The following is a 20,420-nucleotide window of genomic DNA, read 5'->3' as shown; positions in this document are numbered from 1 at the left end:
TAGGCATGATTTACATTATAAAAACAGTTCAACAATCCTATATATACACCCCAAATGAAATATTATAAAATTCACTTTCTACAATATTGACAGCACTTGACAATTGAATACATATAAGTAAACAAAAAGTTTTGACCTGCTTGATAAATGGAGGCCTTTATCTATTCCACACAACACATTATCTCCATAAACAAAACAAATTCAAGGGTAATATTTGAACAATTAAAAAAAAAAAAAACTGCGTAAGAATGATTCATTACTACTGACAAAAACACAGTACCAGACACTTTGAGGGGGCAGGCTGGCATCCCCAGCACAACAGAGGCTCAAAAATTAGAACACAACAGAGCTCAAGGACCTCGATCAGTGATCCAGAGGAGGGGATCAGCTTTGCAGGTGACACCGAGCTGGGGAAGTGTTGATGCTGGAGGTGGGAAGCTCTGCAGGGGAGTCTGGACAGGCTGGATCCTGGGCTGAGGCCACTTGTGGGGGCTCACAGGTGTCAGGTCCTGCCCTGGGGTCACAACAACCCCCTGGAAAGCTCCAGGCTGGGGCAGGGAGGCTGGGAAAGGCCCAGAGAGTGCTGATGACCGCAGCAGGACACAAACCCAGGGGTGCCCAGGTGGGCAAGAGGCCAATGGCACCTTGCTTGAGTCAGGAGTGGTGTCCAGGGGATCAGAGCAGTGCTGTCCCCTGTGCTGGCACTGCTGGGGCACCTCCAGTGCTGGGGGCAGCTCAGGGACCCTCATGACCAGAGGAACATTGAGGGGCTGGAATGAGTCCAGGGAAGGGAATAGAGCTGGGAAGGGGTTGGAGCCCCAGGAGGGGCTGAGGGAGCTGGGAAGGGGCTGGAGCCCCAGGAGGGGGTGAGGAAGCTGGGAAGGGGCCCAGCCTGGAGAAAAGGAGGCTCAGGGGGGACCCTGTGGCTCTGCACAACTCCTGACAGGAGGGGACAGCCGGGGGCTGTGCTCCCAGGGAACAGCCTCAGGCTGGGCCAGGGGAGGTGGACATTGGATACTGGGAAAAATTCCTTCATGGAAAGGGCTGTGCAGCCCTGGCACAGCTGCCCAGGGCAGTGCTGGAGTCCCCATCCCTGGTGGGATCTAAAAGCCATGTGGATGTGGCACTTGGGGACATGGTCAGTGTGGCCCTGGCAGTGCTGGGAGAATGATTAAACTCAATAATCTTACAGCTCTTCCCTATCCTACACGATTCTATGACTGCCCTAATTTACATAAATGATTACTTAAAACAAACTCCTAGATGAATAATGTAGCTTCCAACTGTGACTATTCAGGCACATCACGATTATACATATATAAAAATTTAATTTGCTGAAAACTAGGTCTCAGAATGGCTTTGAAATATTGTGAAAGCCAAGCTTGAGAACACCTGACAAAATCATGAATGTGTCAGACACTCGTGGGGCCATCAGGTAACTGAAAGCTTCAGATGCTCTGGTCTAAGTGCAGGATCATCAGCATCCATCACACTCATCTCTCTCAGAAGGAGTCCCAAAGATGACTGTACTTACAATGACAAAGGAAATAGCCAGTTACAGAATAAACTCATCCTAAGTACTCTGTCAGAAAGGAGGAATTTGTTCAGTGAAACAACTGACTGCAAAAATGGTGCTCCTTTCTTACAGAAACACACAGGGTTTTCTTTGTGTAGCAGGTCTAATTTGCTTTATAGACTCATTTTAGAAGTTCCTTTTTCAAAAACCCCTCTTTTTGACTTCTGTTAGTGTCACAGTAATGATGGAAAGCTTTAAAAATCATTGCTGTACATCCTGTACTGAACAAAACCAAATATATTTTGCATAAGGGACATAAATGCTATAAGAGAGGGAAATCATTATAATAATGAATCAGTGGTGTCCTCTGTCATGAGATTTTTAATAAATGCAGCTTGTTGTGAACAGACTGACACTTCAACACACTTGGCATTGACTTTTTTTAACATATTGCTTTTGACTAAATAAAATCTGTTTTGACCTACTCACATTTCAGTAAGTGATTTGAAGAATTAAAAAAATAAATTACTTGGAATATATTTTATCAAATTTGTGTAGCAGCAACAACTGGTACCTTGGGTATAATATAAGCATTGAAGAAACACAAAGTACCCAAATTTCTTTCAGTAGCCAACTTCAGCTACTGTCAACAGGATCATATGGAGTTGGATGCTGTGTGAGAACTGGAGTGTGTTAATGAGCCAATCCATTAATGAACCTGACCCCTTATTTCCAAGTTCAGCCCAGAAGAGCACAACAGACAATGAAATACCTATTATAATTTTTAATACACTAAACAAACCACATTTTGTGGACATATTGAGAAAACTTTGAGTTAGAGATCTTAAAAAACTATTTCTTAGTGGATTCTCCTGATTAAGCCCAATATGTTATTTTTACATGAATCTACATAGCATTGTAATACACCTGTGGTGTTTTTTTGGAAAAAAAGTTGTATATTCAAAATGAATCGTACGTTTAACTTTCCAAGGTGTTTTTCTTAAATTTCCTGGAATATCTAGATTGAGAAACACAAACATACACACCCACTCACTCAGCAGCATCAATGTCCTTCTCTTTCTTGTTGTATCAGTGATTTTGCATCAAAACCCCCAAATCCAGACACCAGGAATTAACTGGGCACCAGCCTATCCCCTGAGCGTTCCAAGAGTCCAGTTACAGGACCAGAAGCTCCCTCCTGCTGCCATCTACCTCTGTGGACTTACAAGATATCATCAGGTAGTCTTCAGAAGTGCTCTTGCCGTCGTCGTCGTCCTCGGTTTTGATGGTGACGGTGGAGCCAGGGACAGTCCCAGCAGCCTGGATGACAGCCTCCGAATCCGAGTTGGTCACCAGCACCTCTTCTGAGACCATGGTGGGCGAGTCGGCCCCGGCCACCGAGTCCTGCACCACGTGCTCCAGGTGTCCCTCAGGGCCCGTGACCAGGTCTGCCACAAACACCTGGTCGGGAACGCGCACGGTTTCTGTGATCAGGTCAGAAGCCAGAACGTGGTCGCTGGTGTCCAAAGCCTCCTCGATGGCCACGTCAGCCTCCAGCACGGAGTCGGGGACGATGACGCCCTCGGTGACAACGTCTGTCTCTGTGATGATGTCGGGCCCCTGGACCACCTCAGCTGCCAGGCCATGGTCAAGGGTTATCCCATCATCCGTGACCACGTCAGAAACCAGGACAGCTTCGGGGACTGACACAACTATGTGGTCTCCATCGATGTGAGCAGTGCCAGCCATCCCAGCCACTAGGGAACAACCAGGAACCAGGAGAAAAATGTTACAATTATTGCACAGCAACTGCTTTGTCTAAGGAATGGAGTTATCACATAGGCAAGCTAAGCACAGATGGAGAAATCTGTTACTTCTCCACATCCACTCTTGCATTTCACCCAATAAACACTGTCCAAAGCAGCCTGCTCTGTGCAAACTAAGATAAACAAAACACACCGCTTCAAGACATCATGGGGAGTTTGTCCCAAACTTAGGATCTGTTAAAAACTGAATTTACAATTCAGTCTCTTTTTCTTTAATTCCCAGTTAGAAAACATTTCATTGCAGCAGCAATGTGAACCTTCACAGAATTCTTGCGTGACACTGCAAGTGTGGTAACAAACCATTAATTGCTGTTACAATAAAAGGACTCATCCTTTGGAGAGCAAGGGCCTTGTTAAAAATAAACACTCTATTTTATGCAATATTTACAGTAACCTTTCCAACAACTTGCCACATCACAAGGAATGGCTGGAGGTAGAAACCTGGCTTTCATAACCAGACTGGACTGGCCAGTCTTATTTGCAGACAACTTTTCTAGACATAACATAAAATGCACAGTGAACTATTTTAACACACAAACAGCAGTTCTAATCTTAAAAACACTCAATAAAATGCTTCTTATCAGAATTTTATTCAGTGTTGTAATTCAAGTGAAAATATCTTGGTATAGACATGGCCCTTCCCAATACCTGAGAAGGTCATCTTCTGGATTTTACTCATTATTTTTATATAGTTAAAATGTTTACCAAAATCTTGCATGATCATAGTGTGAGGCATTTTGGATTCCTGTGTTTGCAATCCAAGACTTCCACCACCTGGATCCATATTCAGCCAAATTCATTCACAAACAACTGCAAAAAAACAAAAATGAGAACTGATGTTTAACAGTGTTCTTGTACTGGATTGATATGTTACACTGACAAACACAGAGAAGTATTTACCCAAAAATTCAAGAAAACCAAAAGCAACACTTCACACAATTCACTTTACTGTTTTGGTTTCTATTTTTTACCTTAGCATTATAATAAATATTAACAATTGTGCACAAAGCAGCCTCTGCTCTGCCTGTCTACAGACTCATTAACTAATTATCGAGACTGGTGATTCTGGATGTGTGGAGCTACAAGGAAGAAAGTGGAGAATTGTATTGGGAGTATAAATTTTTCCAATTATTTCAAAATTTGGATATATGAGACACATCAAAATCAATTTTAATATGTAAATTTAATTAGGGATGCTGGATCTCTTTGACAAGGTACAGCTACACAAAGCCACTCCCAGAGCAGGAGAAAGCATCTATCATTTGACAGTGTTCCCATAAAACAGAGAGAGAAGATAAAATCAGCATCCCAGCATTGCTACCAAACACTGAAATGTGGGGATTCTGAATTATTTTGCAATTTGCTGCAACCCCAAGGACTTTACACAAGTTCTCAGTGCAGACAAAGTGACCCAACAGAATCACCCACAGGACCAGAAAGAGCTCAAGGCTTTCACAGGCGAAAAATCTCAAGCCTAAAAAATCTCGGTTGCACAAGACTAAAACCTTGTACTTTTCTGCTCTCTGGTATCCAAGAATCAGAGAAAGTGACAGAATCCCAGAGCAAATAGGAAGTTTTAGGAGTTGTGGGAGGTGAATGCAGTCAGAGCTCAGAACTATGTGACCCGAGTGGGGCCGAAGAGCAGGGAGTAGAAATCTTTCAAGGTAAGTCTCCAAAGCATGCTGCTTTCCTCCTGTAGCACCAAACTCAGTTTTGCTCTCCTAGATCTCACTAAAGAAATTATGAGAGCCCCACTACAAGAATTTGTTAAATCTTAGCATCTAAATCCAAACTATGAAGGCAACTCCAATTACTTTGAGATAGAACACACTTGACAACCCCACTGCAGTGAGTCCTCAGGAGCCAGCACAGCCAAGGTCAAACCACGCTGTTGGAACAAGTGCCCAAAATCTGAGACACCTCCAAGGCAGAGTCAAGGGGCCCAGGAAGAGCCAGGACCTCCCACAACTCCTGAGCTCCTCCAGCAAAGGTGCCCAACAATGGCAACGGCAAGGAAAAAGCCACTGATCCACCCCAAGGAGGTTTGAATTCAAGAATATGAAAAAAGTCAAACATTATCCATAAGGAAAGTTGGCAAGGACTTTACTTAATTTCAATTCCACTCCAAAATCAATTTTTTTCAGCATTGTAAGGATCACAGAGCAGCTCCAGAACCCCAATGCAATGCTCCATCACTCCCAAATTATCACCACAACCATCCAAAATTCTCCCTGTAGCTAACGAATCCTTGCTAGTACAAAATGGAATGCAGCTCTAGGGCATAAATAGCTCCTTTAACTATTTCAGAATTAAGGCAATATCTAACATTTCTTGACCACAGTCTTTTCAGAGAATCCTTTTCTCATAGTAAATGGATATGAAAAATTATCTTAGTTTATATCAATCTGACATTACAGGAAGAATAGGCTAGAATATTTTTCCTTCTCAATAAGCAACTATTTTCTGATTAAATAATTAGATGTACAACTATATTATGTATTGTGGCACACAGAAAAATTTAATTCAAAGTAGGACTAAAATTTGAATTTAAATTTCTGCAGGGAAAGCAAATTATCACTTAAAGAGTATCTTCCTGGAAAAAGATCAGGACTAGAAAAAGAATCAAAGTTATGGGATGGCACCAGCAATCCCTTAAACTTCCCCTGAAATCACAGATGGAGGATGACACCCAGGCAACAACCCCACTGAAGCTGTACCAACCCTATGAAGAATGTTCCTGTAAACCCTCACTGCAGACAAAGGACGGACTTGAATCAACCACACTATCACAAATTTATTTTTTATATCAACTTTGGGATCTCAAAGGAATGCAGTGGCAGCAGGAAAAGCCCTTCCTGCTACTGCTGGAAGAATTAACCCTGGGGGAGGCCCACGGCTGCCCCAGCCCCGCTGGTTCTGTTCACAGGTTGCAGCAGTGCAGATGATGCAGCTCCACATGTCACATATGCAGGCAGATCTTGTTATTTGGAACAGCAAAAAAATGCAGTGCAGGGATTAATTGTGGCTCTTCTCAGCTTCCTCCTGTAGTACACTGTGTAACACACCCACACACCACAGACAGATCCAATCACGGCTTTGGAAAGGGAGAAATCAGGCAGAAAGCCACAATTCCACACCCTGTCACAATCCCAAACTTAGCCGTTCCTCTCTTCCTCTAACTTGTAACATCTCAAGTTCTTCCTCTCAATTCCCCTTCTCCTCTGGGTATTTCAAGACAGTGAAAATGTGTTTAGCATCAGCCAATAAAATATTTACTTTACAATATTCCATTAATTTTTTCATTGATTTTTTTTTAAATTACGGCATGCTATCTTGGCTCAGGAAAGAGCATCCCAAAATGAAGTATTTCATGCAACCTACACTGAGACTCCCAGAGCAATATCTCAAGGCTAAATTTTTAAAATATGTCTGTATTTGGAATGGTTTTGCTTTTCTGAAAAATAACAGTTCTCCTTCTAATGAGCCTGAGGTTCATTTCAATCTATTTCAGCTCTTTATGCCAAAGCTCTTCCTTAGATGGGGCTCAGCTGAGACAAGCAATGAATTTTAGAGTAGAAGAAGGAATATCTGACCTCTCTGACTACAACTCTAAATTACTTCTGCACATGGCAATTGTAAAATCAAGGGTAATGGCTGGCAGTTTGGAATGACCTAAAGCACCTAACAGCAACATTCAACTGAAAAACTGGTTCCCTGTATCCCTGGAAGTTCCCAGGATACACTGATCTGTTCTTAGCTTACTCTTCCTAAAGAAAGTATCATAAAATAGCCAGGAATATTTTCATTTTAGAGAAAGCTTAGGAAAACACTCTAAATGCAAAGATATTCAGCAAAGCATTTTAAGGAGGAGGGATAACAACCAATGCTTCAGCACTTCTACCCTTTCCAGGAAAAACAGGGTGTCATTGGTGTTCCCAGGGGGACAGGGAAACTCCCAATCCCAGAGCTGGCTTCCAGGCATTGTTGCCATATTTCCAATGTGTATAACATAAACAACACTTCTACAGAACACCAACTGCAACATGCCAATTACAGCTTAAATACATGCTCTTTATACATGGAGCTTTAGGAATGCATTGTGTGGTCTTGCAAACGTTAAAGATCTCCCCAGTTTATACACACCTCTATTCACAGTGGGTTCAGGTGGTGTATTTTCACATGCAGCCTAATTGCACGGTCAGCCCTTAATCTCTCCTTTAAAATAGTGGATTTCTTCTAAATAATTTACATCTTGTTTACATGCTCCAAAGGAAAACACAACATCATGCACTGCTGGTGTTTTGGTAATTCACAAGCTGCATATGAGATTTGCATTAAACCAAAAGGACCAGGCGCAGACACAGAGCAATGGAACAATAAATAAACTTCTACGCCGTTGAAAAATAGGAACCAGATGCTGTGTAACCATTTAATTTCTTAACATTCAAGTTGAAGAACAAAAAATTATCCTCGCCTCATAACACGGTTTTCATTTTTTTCTGCCCCTAATTTTAATGCAGCAGCTGACAGACACGCAATGAGAAACGTCCTGCTTGTGCAGAAATCTTAATGAGAAAACCCCAATTAATAAAATAACGTGCAGGTTAACACAGACCCTTGGCAGAGAACAGACTGGGTATGAAAAACCAGCATATGCATTTTAAAGTCCTTTATTGTGTCCTCCTAGAAAGCACCACGACCACTTACACTCTAAACCCATTTAAAATGCCGCAGACAAAACCAGCGAACGAGATTTTGTCTTGCTGCCTGAAACGCGCTAAAGCCTCGTAATAAAAAATAACAGAAAATAAAATAGAAAAAATAAATTACATCTACGCGTCGCACCAATAAAAGTTCCCGTAGTAAAAACCACGGGCAGAGCCGGCCGGCGATGCCCAGGGCCGGGGCTGGCGGTGCCCGCGGGCGCCAGCGGCTCCCGGCGCTTCCCGGCGGCTCCGGCGCTTCCCTCCCTCCTTCCCTCCCTCCCTCCGCGCGTGCCCGGCGCGGGCGCGCCCGCGGTGCCGCCGGGGCGGGGGGAGGCGGCCAAGGGAGCGCGGGGACAAAGGAGCGGCTGTCCCGCGGCGGTGCGGGCCAGCAGGCGGGGGCAGCGCCGGCATAACGCCGGCCCGGCGGGAATAACCCGGTCCCGGCCGGGATAACGCCGTCCCGCGGCCCTGAGCCGCGGCCTCCCCGCCCCGCCGGCCCGGCCGACATCTTGTGTTCCGCCATTTTCTGCCCGCCCGCGCGGCCCCTCCACCGCCGGGCCCGCCCGCACCACCCGCCCGGCGCGGTACCGGCGGGCCCGGCCAGGGCTCCCCCGCCCGCCCGCCCAGGGGCGGCCGCGGCCCGCAGCGACCGCGGCGGCGGTGCCGGAGCGCGGCCTGCGCGGCTCCACCGTGCCCGTGCCCGTGCCCCGGCTCACCTGTGCAGGCCCGGGGTGCGCCGGGCCCGCGGGACGCGCCGGGGCCGGGCCGGGCCTGGGCCCGCTCCGCCCGCAGCCTGGGCCGGGCGGCGGCCGCGAGCGCGCGCGGCCCCGCTCCGCTCCCCCCGCACGTCACGCGCGCCCCCGCGCGCCGAGCAGGCGCAGCCGCCGCCGCCCCCTCAGACCCCCCCGCGCCCCCGGCACCGTCAGGGGACCGCGGGGAGACCCTGCTCACGCCCCGGGCACCGTCAGGGGACCGCGGGGGTACCCCGATCCCGTCCGGAGCTCCGTAAGGGGACCGCGGGGGCACCTCCGCTCCTGCCCGGCACCGTCAGGGGAGCGCGGGGGCATCCCGCTCCTGCCCCGGGCACTGCTCCTTCCCGCAGCACCGTGTGGGGACTTCCCACACACACCCGTCCCCGTGAGGGCAGTAAATAAAACAGTCAACATTTAAATAGCTCCAGCAACAGTTTCAGTTTTGTGGGTCTCTGACCCGCGTGAAAACCCGACTTACCTGGTTAAACGTGACTAGTAAATACAAAGTTGATCCAGTTTTTTAATATATAAAACTGGTTAGGATACAGATATGAACCTTCTTATAACAAGCATAGCAACTTGTTGTGGAAACTTTGCATTATTCTTTGTGACACGATTGAGAGTCTGCTGTACACATCTGAGCAAAGGAGGACTTGGGCAATGCTTGGTGCCTGTTCCATGTCTTCTATCCCTTAGAAGAATCCAAAGCCAGAGCTGGGTTTCCAAGTAAAGGCAGAAGTGGGTTCCTGGGAAATGTGACCCAAAGCCCTGAGATGCTGAGGGGGGATTGCTCAGAGCTACCTGAGGGAGTGCGGGGCTGCCCCTGTCTGGGCTTTGGAGGGCGCCCTGGGCTCTGGCAGTCGGGCCAGCACAGGGTGGGCGACCCAAGGTGGACATCCTGAGATGGGGCAGCCCCAGGGGACCCTACTGACCACAGCTGGAGTGCTGTGTCCAGTTCTGGTGTCCTCAGGACAGGAGAGACATGGAGCTTCTATAAATCTCAAGAGATTCATCCTCCTGGACTTCCACCTCCTTAGCAGAGAACTTGGAGACTTACATTTGACCTTCCTCTCTCTTTTTTTTGTTTTAAAGACTAAAGCCACATAACACAGCACTCACCAAATCAGTAGGAAAGACATACCAGTCATTTTGTCTAGCTCTAGCAAGAGACAGACATTCTTATGACAAAATAATTTCAAACTGCCCAATGCAATTAAGGAATGAAGGGGAAAATACCTGGAAAAGGTAATGACAGAACTGAGCACTGGAGGAAATGGTGAGAGAGACTCAGTTTAGCAGCTCAGCTCTTGCCAGCACCACGGGTATTGACAGCACTGCCTTATCTTTTCCTCCTACTCCTTTTTGGAGCAGTGCTGGAGTATAAAATTGCACACTCACGTTCTGTGGTCGCTCTGAGGTCGGTACAACAGAGCTGGATTGAGGTCAACAACCAGCACAGTTTGTCAGGTTGTGGCACCACCAAGGCTGAGAAATGACAGAAAAAAGCAATTCACTGACACAATTCTCTGACACCTTTGGATCTGAATTTCGGAGGTCAGATTGTTTAAACTGATAGTCTGGGCTCTAAACAGATGTGCTATCACCATTTCTGTGTGTTTCTGAAGATAAGAGAGGGAACCAGAGTCACTTCTTTTATTTCTGACAGAATTTGCAGCAGTAGAAGTAAATCCAGTGAAATTTGCCCACTTTGTATTTTTGTCACATTGAGGGAAACCCTTTCTAAAATCCTTAAGATTCTGGTTTTGTCATATAGTTTCACATATTACCTAATACTAAGGAAAATGATTTAACAGAAATCTCAATGCAAAGTGCTTCAGACTTTTTGGAAAATGGGAAATAAATCCCAGTCTTCAGTCTCTTTTATTTGTTACTTAGTGGCAAGGTAGTCAATCTTCCACAGTTTCATTTTCCTCAATTACAAAAAAGTTACAAAGCAAGCCGGGGCAATTGGGATCAACACAGAAGGAGGACAAAGCAAAATACAAGAGAGAAGGGACTGGGTCTGTAGGTATTTGCTAAATCTTGGGATAGAGAGAGGCCAAGTCCTTGGCTGTGTTTGTACCACACTGCCAGGGCCAGAGCCTTGTGTGCTGCAGTATCAGGGATTCACCAGGTTTTCTTTCACAATTATCCTCGATGCCTTCTCTTTGCAATAACTTGGTGCTCTCTAATGAGGATGGCAGGTTCCTCTGTGTCCCACCAGGGTCTCACTGCTCTCTCAGCACCTGCATTGTCCAGTGATCACGCAGCATTCCAAGACATTTCTGACACAGCATGCACTTGTTCTTAGTATCTCTGTAAAGAGATTGGAATTAAATCAGTAGCATGACACACACTCCCCAGTATACTTGCTATTAAAATAATCTGTATCTAATCAAACTACATTTTTATATATTTCTTTTCTTAGTATGTGCTACTTCTGAACGTTCACTCACCAAGAGCTTTAGAAAATTATTTTCATGCAAATAACTGAAAGCATTACCACTGTGTGCACACAAACTGAAACAGCTTTGGAAATATTTGAAAACATTTCAGCAGGGTCTGTAACATTCCTGAAGAAAACACCTGCACAGTGAAAGGTGGCTGTAGGCTTTCTGTTAGCTTGCATCTTTACTTAGTGACAAACACTAGCAATTTAGTGATGATTTGTATTCAGTGCCAGGATGGATGATATAATTAATATGCAGAGTATGTAATTAATATGCAGAGTATGTAATTAATATGCAGAGGGATGTAACTGATACGTACCCGGTACTGTCTCGCCTCTGGATAAACTGGATAAGGCAAATTCTTCCTGGGACAGTCAAACTCATCCCGCTGGGCTTGGGATTGAGGGAAATAATCTGATGCTGGATCTGCTGTCCTTGGAGGCTGAGCATACATGGCACTATGCAAAAGAGAAAAAGGTTATTAAACCTTATAATATACTGCAAATTGCACAAAGGGGTAGTTTAAACTGAAAAATAAAAATATTAAAACTCGCTACTTCATGCACAGCACAGAGGCAATAACATCTAAAAGGTCTTTTAAGTTCATTTTACTGTCAAGCCCTCATCCTGCAAACAGAGAAGACTGAATTTATAGAAGTAGCTTTCTCTTTAAGCTTTTATTTTCTTTTCACAACAAACAATGCCACAGTACCTAATTTTCTATATTCCTACAATTATTTTCAAAACGTTTTAAATTCACCATAGCTATACCTTCAACACTTTCAACAATTATATTGAAAACAACCAGCCCTCCTTGAGGGACTGAAGCATCAGCAAGCTCCAGCCTGCCTCTGCAGCAGAGCCCTGCTACCTGTGAGGAGAATGTTGTGCTCTCACTGAGCTGCACCCTGGCAAACAAGTTCTCTGCAGAAGTTGCAGTAAGAGCTGCAGCAGTTGGTGCTGAGGGGGATTCAAGTGAGGAAGCACAAGCAGGGAACTGTGATTCTAAACAGCAATGAAATCAATGCCTCTGGGATTAGAGGAAAACCAGAGAAGCCTCTGGATAAAGCAGTATTTTAGGATTTGTATGTGAATAATCCAGTCAAAAGCTTTGCCATTTACTGGACCTTTGTTGCTTGCTGTGCCACTGGCAGAGCTGCAAAGTCATTCTGAGTCTCCAAACCAGGGTATAAAGTGAGAATGAGCACAAAAGACAAAAAATAGCAGCATACCTGTAATCCTGCCTTTCATTTGGGATTGAGGCATCATTAAAATCTTCTCTTTTCAGTACAGCCTTTGGAATTTGTCCAACCCAGGCATCCTGTGTGTAGGGGATCAGGTGGTTACACAGAGCAAAGTGTCAACAAATTAGAATAACCAGCTCTGCAGGTACAGAATGTTAGAAGGTATAAACCAGTTTTTCACTTAAAAAATACAATGTCTAAGCTTCAACTCACAGTCTGGGGTGTCAGAAAGCCCTAAGTCCTGCAGCTCTGAGGATTCCTTTTACAAAGGGTTTTCTTCCCTACCAAACTGCAGGATTGGGTCTGATTCACACCTTGGGAACAACGGCATCAGCAGGACTAAATTCTGAATTAGTTAAAAATTGAACAGCACCATCTCCTGGTAAAGGCAGGCTCAGACCTGCTGCATTGCCAAGCTATTGATACTCTACAGATGGATTTAGCAGAAAATCATGTAGCAGACTATATTATTTTCTCCCTTTTCTCACACAGCCTTCAATGTCTTCTTCTCAGACTGTGTGTTCCTTAATATGTAAAATAATCCCTTGAAGTACCAAATGAGGAAATGAACACACACATACAAATATTCCCTTCCAGTGATTCTTTGTATTTTATATTGATTTTTTAATGGTATTTATCCATCTTTTCTCTTGACACCCACTAGTTCAAGCCATGATCTCTACTACATCTTGCCTAATGGAGAAAACTGGCACAGCAGAGCACAATCTCTTTTTAAAGCTGATCTTCTAACTGGCCAAAAATGGAAACAGTTGTTTGAACATCCTGTAAAAATAATCCCTAGTTCTTTGTTTTCTCCTAGGCAAATAAATTTCACTTAATCCTTGATGACAAGTTTCACCTTCTCACATGCTGATCTTGGAAATCAAATGCTAGGAGACTTTTAACTCAAATTCCTTTTTTTTTTTTTTTTTTTTGCTATTCTCATTGCATTGTGCTGAATCCCCAAGGCCTGGGGGCTGTGCTGTGCCCCCTGTGCCAGCTCTTACCTCAGCTGGCTGACGGTGCCCGTGCCCTGGGCTGAATTCAGTGCTGAATGCAGGGTTCTGCTGTGCTCCACTGTATGGAGGCCTTGGCTCCTGCCTGGGGGGAACAATGGGAATTCCTGGAGGCTTTGGCTGCTTCCTGGGGGAGAACAATGGGAATTCAGAGCATTAGCAATGGTGAGGGTCTTGACAGATGTTTTTTGTGCTGCAGATTGGTTCAACAGCCTTGTCAGAGCTTTAGATGTCCTGTGGCAATGGCTGTACAAGAGCTGGGTATTATTACAGCTTTTCTATGTCAGAGCAAGGGCCAGTGACACACTCTGGGGCTCAGTGACAGAAGAAAAAACCCATATTGTCTGTGTACTTGGGAGAGGTGTCACTGGGAAAAAGTGATGAAAGCAAAAAGCAGCTCAAATTGCCAATATCTGAGACCCAAGAGTGGGAGGAATTGTATTTAAACACCAAGCCTCTTGTCAATACTTATCAGTCTCACTCCTTTTTTTTTTTAAACCTGTGGAAAAAATCCCTAAGAGCAAATAAATCAGAAACACACATTTGGTAGTGTTGAATTTAAGTAGTAAATGTACTTATCAATCTTTAAAGCTTGCCTGGTGAGCCCTAAAAAAAAGCAATGACTGAGAGTGAGGTGATAAAATGCTGAGTAAGTGCTGAGTGCTCAGGTGAGATGCTTTGAGTTCGTTTTAAATTGTATAAATAGTATGGCAACCTTGTGCTTTTAAACATCCAGAGGTTAAAAATTATCCAGAATACCAGACTCCTTTTGCTGTACTTCCATTTTGAGTACAAAAGTCTTTATAAGTGCACCCAGAGTCACTTACCCAGGTTTTTTCATTTTCAAGCAGTAGACAGCAGAAAATATTACAACCACTATGATAACCAGTGCCACTCCAGGAAGAGTAGCCACTAAAATGAAATCCAGAGTGTTCCAAAGGTGGTTACATTTGGGGCCCATGTACCAGTACTCCTTCCAGCCCATTCTGTAGTAATCACATCTGCAAATAAAAATATTCACTTTTAGCTACAGTATTTTAATTCAAAAGTAAGCAATACCAAAAAAGTACAATGTTCTGCTATATAATTATTTATTATTCAACACTGCAGGGGCCAAGAGTTTCACTATTTTTCCTGTTTGTTTAAAGGTGTTTTTTTTATCTTAGTTACACCCATCTGTTTCCAGATTTGATGCAAAAGTACTTTGCCAGGCTCTGAGTAACCAAGTCCATGTTGGCATTTCAGGAGTCCAAGATAAGGAGCTTTGATGGGAACAGGGTGCAGTACCCAAATCATGGCCTGGCTCAGGTCAAAGATCTCTTTGTCTGCTCTCAGCATGGCAAAGCTGCTGAGTGGAAGTGAAACCTCACATTTCTGGCTGTCATTATGATATAGATTTTTTAAAAGGGAAAAACCCAACTACATAATGGATAAAAGAACATTAAGGTATCTAATTTTTTTTTTTAAGTCAAAAGAAAATTTGATCAACCTGAGAAAAAAATGAACTTGCAATTACACAGCTAATTCAGTTCTAAAGTAAGATAGTTGAGAGAACAAGCCTGTAAAAGTTAGGGGTTACAGTGATTACCTACATTAGGAATGACATGGCCCACACATTTTTAGAAAGAAAACACTATGCCCAAATCCCATATTTGATGCTTTGCACCAGAACTATAAACTTATGCAGATTGTGAATGAAGATCAGCATTTATTTTCATGGATCACTTTGGAAGATCTAAATTTAGTTCATCATTTAGAATATATTTGACATTTACATGGTGTATATTTAAACAAACAAAGCAAGCCCACACACTACCTGCAAAAAGGTTCTCCATCTTTACACAGACAAGGAATATTTTCAGGACAGAATTGATCTGTATTACCCAGACAGGCCTCAAAGTCCACAACTCCATTGCAGTTGGCTGTGAATTAAAACAAAACAAGTATTTAATGCAATTATACAGTAACATACTGTCAGTGGGCTGTGTTGCTAATTACACCAGAAATTTATGCTTCAGATGTACTTTGTAGATGATACTAAATCTTACTTTCCAGTGATTTGTCCCTTGAAATTTTGAAGCTATTTGAGAAATGAAAATTTACCAGCTTAAATTACTTTACCCTGAATGTGTACCCATCTTCCTGTTGGCCAGGAAATTGTATGGCTTGTGTTGTTATGGTTTTTATCTCATAGCTTTAAGTGTGGTTGGGTCTGAATTCCACTGTATATCATCTCTGGCTTGCTGACAAGGACTAAAAGTCATGAGACTCATTAGAGATTCCAACCTCCCAGTTATAATCCAAGTTAGAACCTTTTTGTGTGCTCTGCAATGGGATTATTCCTTGGCTGAGCCTACAAATGGATCTGGTTTGCATTAATCTTGGTTCTCCTCTATCTCTTTTGCTGTGTAAACACTGGGCTATAAATTATGTTCCAGAATCTGAGTGTTTACAGTATTTCACAGGTATTTGGCTGGCTAAAAATAACTGCCTCAGCAGCCTGAATCGTCACCAAACACCAGCACATTTGGCACTCCCACCCCACATCCTTTACTACCTGTTCTCTCCTGCTCAGCACTCGGACTCATTGCCAGGCACCACCCTGAACACTCAGAAAAGCCCCCAAACTGCCACCAGAGCCAAATCTAATTGTGCCAAACAGTTCCCAGGGAGAGGAGCCATGTTTGGAATGAAGCCAGAGTCAGAACTGGCTGAGAGCTCTGAGCAGACCCTTCCGAGCCCAGCAGGCAACTGCTGGAGCAGCTTAAATGTCACTGTCACTGTCAGACAGACTTCCCACCAGAACCAACTCCTGACTGATGCATTATTAGCCAGAGGAACTGTGCTGGGAGCAGCCTGCACTGCAGAAAGAGATGGAAGCCTCCTTCCTTTCCACTGTCCAAGTCCCTCTAATCCAACACTTGCTGCTTCTCAGAGACAAATCTAACTGATTGCAGTGACCAAGGCTTGTACCAGTCCATTTACACACGCTGCATGCTCTCCTCTCAAGAATCATCAGCACTGGTACATTTTCCAAGAAAACCTAACTACAGGTTGTATGTTATGGCTATAAAGTACAGAACAATGAAAAATCCCAAGCAGCATTTGGCATGGTTCATCTGGGAGATAAGCAGTGTTTTCTGCTACCCCTCGGATCAGTAACACGATTACAAATCTTTTAGCAATGATTCAGAAAACACAAAGGCAGCAGAAAATCACCAGTTGTGACTCTGCTGGGAGAGAGGGAGTGTGTGCCTTTGCTATTACTGCTATAATATTCCATGTGATAAAGGAACTCACTGCTGAGCCCTTCAAAATACTGTGGTCTACAAATGACAAGTTATGTCTATAAATACCAAGTTAGCCTACAAGTGGTAACTTTCTTTTGCAAATGAAAGTTTAGAGTAGCACTAAAAAATTCCTCAGATTACAAAACAAAACTTTTATTAGAAAAATAATAATTGCACCTTGTTTACATCACTCCTGGCTTAGGGATACCCAATTACAAGTAACTGGTAGCTACCAGGTGCAGAACAGGGATGATAAAATAAATAAATATATCAGTAAAATATGTGGGAAATCTTCTCATAGAATAATTTCAGGCCAATACTGGTCTGACAGAACCAGAAAAAAATCCCATTACTTCACTACTCACTTAAAATAACTTTTTAACCTTTGCATTCTGGTTATAATGCTCTTAATTATTGATGATTTTCTCCCTGTTAGTATCAAAAAAAGTCTAAGAACACTTGCTATAAGAAAGTGTATGATGTTTTTAACCCATATACCAAATGTTTTTCCCCTACTGAAAAAGAACCAAACAATTTAACTCATTTAAAAATACCCTTCTGAAATTCAGAGACTGACTCAAAATGATCCCAAGCCACCAATACTGAGTTTCAGGTGTAATTAATTCATATGGTTTTAACCTCTTCCCTGTGACACCAAACACAGGACAGCAGCTGTCTCACCAAGGTTTTCACATTTGCATTGTTTTGCTGTTATTTGAAATAAAGCCAGCCTAAAGCCTAAGGAGAATCCCCAACCAGCAGTCCCCCCCTGGCAGCACTGCCCAGAGAAGTGGACATGGCCATGTCCCTGCTCTGAGAAGCCACAAAGCAGAATTCCAGCAGCTCTTACGTTGTGAAGTTTCACCCAGCAAGGGGCTGGCCAGGACCAGGACACACAGCAGGACTTTCAGAAAGGACATCCTGGGCCTTTTCTTCCAGACTTTGCCAGCAGCAGAATGAACTTCCCTTTCTGCTGCTGTGGATTGTGGATTTTGAGCTTGTTTTACAGCATCCTTCTCTATAAAGAATTACTAATTAACTTAAAACTGATACAACTTCCTGATAACATACCCAGCATATTTTCCTCTATGAAACAAAGTAGTTCTATAAAAATATCTCATTAATCTTGCTGTTTCTAAATTTTTGTAATCAGATGTGAGGTATTCATTTAATGACATGAATTTCAACACACTATGGTATCTGTCAGGAGCCTCTCTCTTCTCCTCTTAGGCTGATGTTACCTTTTACAGATAACAAACTTGGACTCCATTTGCAGACAATTTTCTGGAACAGACACTGTTTTAAAAGACAAAGGCACGGTCCTGAAGCCATCGAGGATGGATGTGATGGGAAGGAGGGAATTCTGTAATTGGATGCATCTACCACAACGTTTTGTCAATTCATTTTTCGTAGAAAAATAATCGAAAATACCCATGTGGCAAGGATGAGTGATGACAGAAACTCACACCTTAGCACACCCCCTGTCATCTTTCTTCGTTATTATCTAAAGAGTCCTTAAAATTCTCAACATTCACTGCACAAGATCCTGACTCTGTGGTCACCCCAAACACTACCCAGGTTACACCCAAAGTTTGTGGAGTTTGACTGCACTGAAGCTGAAGTTAGCACAAGCATTGTTCTTAGCACAGGGCTTTCAAAACTAATCCATAACTGATAAAATCCCAACGTGGATTTCCTAATTTGACAGGAGCTGGCTGCTTATGTAAACATGCCAAGCACAGTTACATTAACAGCAAAAGGTAAACTTTAACCTTTGCTTTTCAAAGGATAAATAATGATCTCTAAAAATCAATGCCTAGCAAATTCTTGAAAGAATACTGCTTTGGCTAAAGCCCAACAGCAGTTAATATTGCAGCAGTAGATAAGAGATTCTCAGTCCTGCCAGAAGATTGCTTTAAAACAGACCACAATAAAGACATTAAAATTTACCTCAGTGAAAGAATTTGCATGATCCTTCTTCAGATGTAAGGCAGAAGTGTGAAGAAGCAGTTCCTGCAGATGCTCCATTCTCCTGCTGACAGGGAATTCCCTTCTGGTTCCAGCTGATCAGTGGGAGCCTCACGTTGGCTGATGAACAAACACCTTTACCTGAGCTCTCAGATTTGATGCAATGGGCAGTTTTTCCTTGGGTGAGATGATTTAATGAGGCAGGTTAAAACCCAAACACTTGACTTTGCTACATCATTGGATGCAGAGGGTTTGGACCTGGCCTGAGGAAGGGCTGCAGAGGCTGAGAGTCAGTTTCTGTTTTCAGTGCCCACTTGGGTAACAGCAAATAAACCCAGAGCCAGCAGACCTGAACAGCTGAGAGCTCTGTACTGCACAGCACACCCATTTCCTCCTCTTATTGTCTGAGTTTCTGGAACTCAGCACAATCAAGTGCCAACTTATTCATTCTATTAAGGACATCCAGACTAATTTAATTTCTTCAAAGAGAGGCATATAAATAAACCAAAGTGACTGACCAAAATTAATGGTGAAAGATGGAACTGCTCATGATCTTTAATCTTAATCCAGATCTGGTTCAGGATGGCTGTGGAGGCCAGTCTATCCTCCTGTAGCATTGCAGGGGTCCTGAGAGTGACACAAACTGAGCACAAGCTATGGATTCCCCAAACACTGGTGTCAGGACTGCTACAAATAGAGGCCAGAAAAGGTTACCAAGGCTTGAAACCTGTTTTTACACCCAGTTTACACCTATTCCCTGGTCACAGCAGTGGAATTTCTTTCAGCTGTTGCAGCAAAATCCATCTCCTGTGTCTGTAAACAAAAGGACAAAGGAGTAACTGCACCTTGAACAAGGGTGTTTGCCCACAGTGAACCCAGGGTTTCACTGGGTTTGTTCTGGCTCTGGTCCACAACAAAAGCACATCAGGGGCAGGAAGAAAGACACACTGACTTCTAGAATGCCTTCAATCACAGCCTTTCTTGACTGCAGCTTCACATCAGCACATAGCTTGGCTTCTGGGAATCCTGCACTTTAAAATAAAAACCACACACAATCACTCCAGTGCCTACTGATTGGCCTTTTTAAAAGTATTGGCTTTGTGGGACCCCACTTTTGGATTTAAAATGTTTTCAGCTTTTCACTAAAATACTCCAAACTTTCACTACAAGATAAAACACTGCTGCATTCCAATTCCTTTCCAGTATCTCCCAAGCTGTTCAGGAATCACAGGGACAATGAGCCATTAACACAGCCCCATTATTCATTCACACAATTCTCCTCCTTTCAAGTAATTCACTCTTCAGCTTACACCATGGATTACATAATTTATGACCCTTGCTTGGCAAATTACTTTATCTGGAAGACTGGCACAGTCACACTGAGACAAACACATTTACCACCTGCTTCCTTCTTGAACAGTGTCACTCCTCCAGCATGGATCAAAACTTTAGTTTTTCCAAGTCCTGAACTACACCGTTCTTTACAAAAAATACCAAGAGAAGAAAATGTAAGCACTTCTCAAAATTTAGGCCACTGAGCATTGATCTCTCCTGTTGCTTCAGGGATTTGTTCCAGGAGTGTTTCAGTACTTCAGGGGTGAAGTTTTCCCCCCCAGTATTAATAAACCAAGTGTGACTTAGTCATTAGAAAT

General features: G+C 43.5%; 2 protein-coding genes across 12 annotated transcripts in view; both read right to left on the bottom strand.

The window, feature by feature from the left end:
- The window catches only part of ZNF711 (zinc finger protein 711), a 29,033-nt gene extending 20,180 nt beyond the window's left edge, over nt 1–8,853 (bottom strand). For all 10 annotated transcript variants that reach the window (XR_009488282.1, XR_009488287.1, XR_009488283.1 and 7 more), the window contains exons 1-3: nt 8,765–8,853; nt 4,048–4,152; nt 2,743–3,273 (exon numbers count right to left, since the gene is read on the bottom strand). Coding sequence is in view for 2 of the 10 variants with exons in the window: in XM_059859436.1 (XP_059715419.1) it covers nt 2,743–3,273; nt 4,048–4,126 (610 nt within the window). In the remaining 8 variants the exon portion in view is untranslated. The remainder of the gene's footprint in view (nt 1–2,742; nt 3,274–4,047; nt 4,153–8,764) is intronic.
- A 1,787-nt stretch (nt 8,854–10,640) lies between these two features.
- Nucleotides 10,641–20,346, bottom strand: LOC132333642 (uncharacterized). Of its 2 annotated transcripts, XM_059858932.1 has the most exons (8): nt 18,751–20,346; nt 17,651–17,818; nt 15,327–15,432; nt 14,338–14,511; nt 13,502–13,637; nt 12,483–12,571; nt 11,570–11,708; nt 10,641–11,116 (listed from the first exon to the last, which is right to left on the bottom strand). In XM_059858932.1, exons 2-8 carry the CDS (start codon nt 17,718–17,720, stop codon nt 11,108–11,110), a joined length of 723 nt encoding a protein of 240 aa, XP_059714915.1. In that variant the 5' UTR covers nt 17,721–17,818; nt 18,751–20,346; the 3' UTR covers nt 10,641–11,107. The 2 variants fall into 2 exon arrangements, with proteins under 2 accessions (XP_059714915.1, XP_059714914.1); XM_059858931.1 differs by having other exon boundaries at nt 17,651–20,346.
- Between the last annotated feature and the right edge of the window lie 74 nt (nt 20,347–20,420).

This window comes from Haemorhous mexicanus, chromosome 14, assembly GCF_027477595.1.
Source record: "Haemorhous mexicanus isolate bHaeMex1 chromosome 14, bHaeMex1.pri, whole genome shotgun sequence".
Classification (NCBI taxonomy): domain Eukaryota; kingdom Metazoa; phylum Chordata; class Aves; order Passeriformes; family Fringillidae; genus Haemorhous; species Haemorhous mexicanus.
This window is presented reverse-complemented; position numbering and strand designations above follow the sequence as displayed.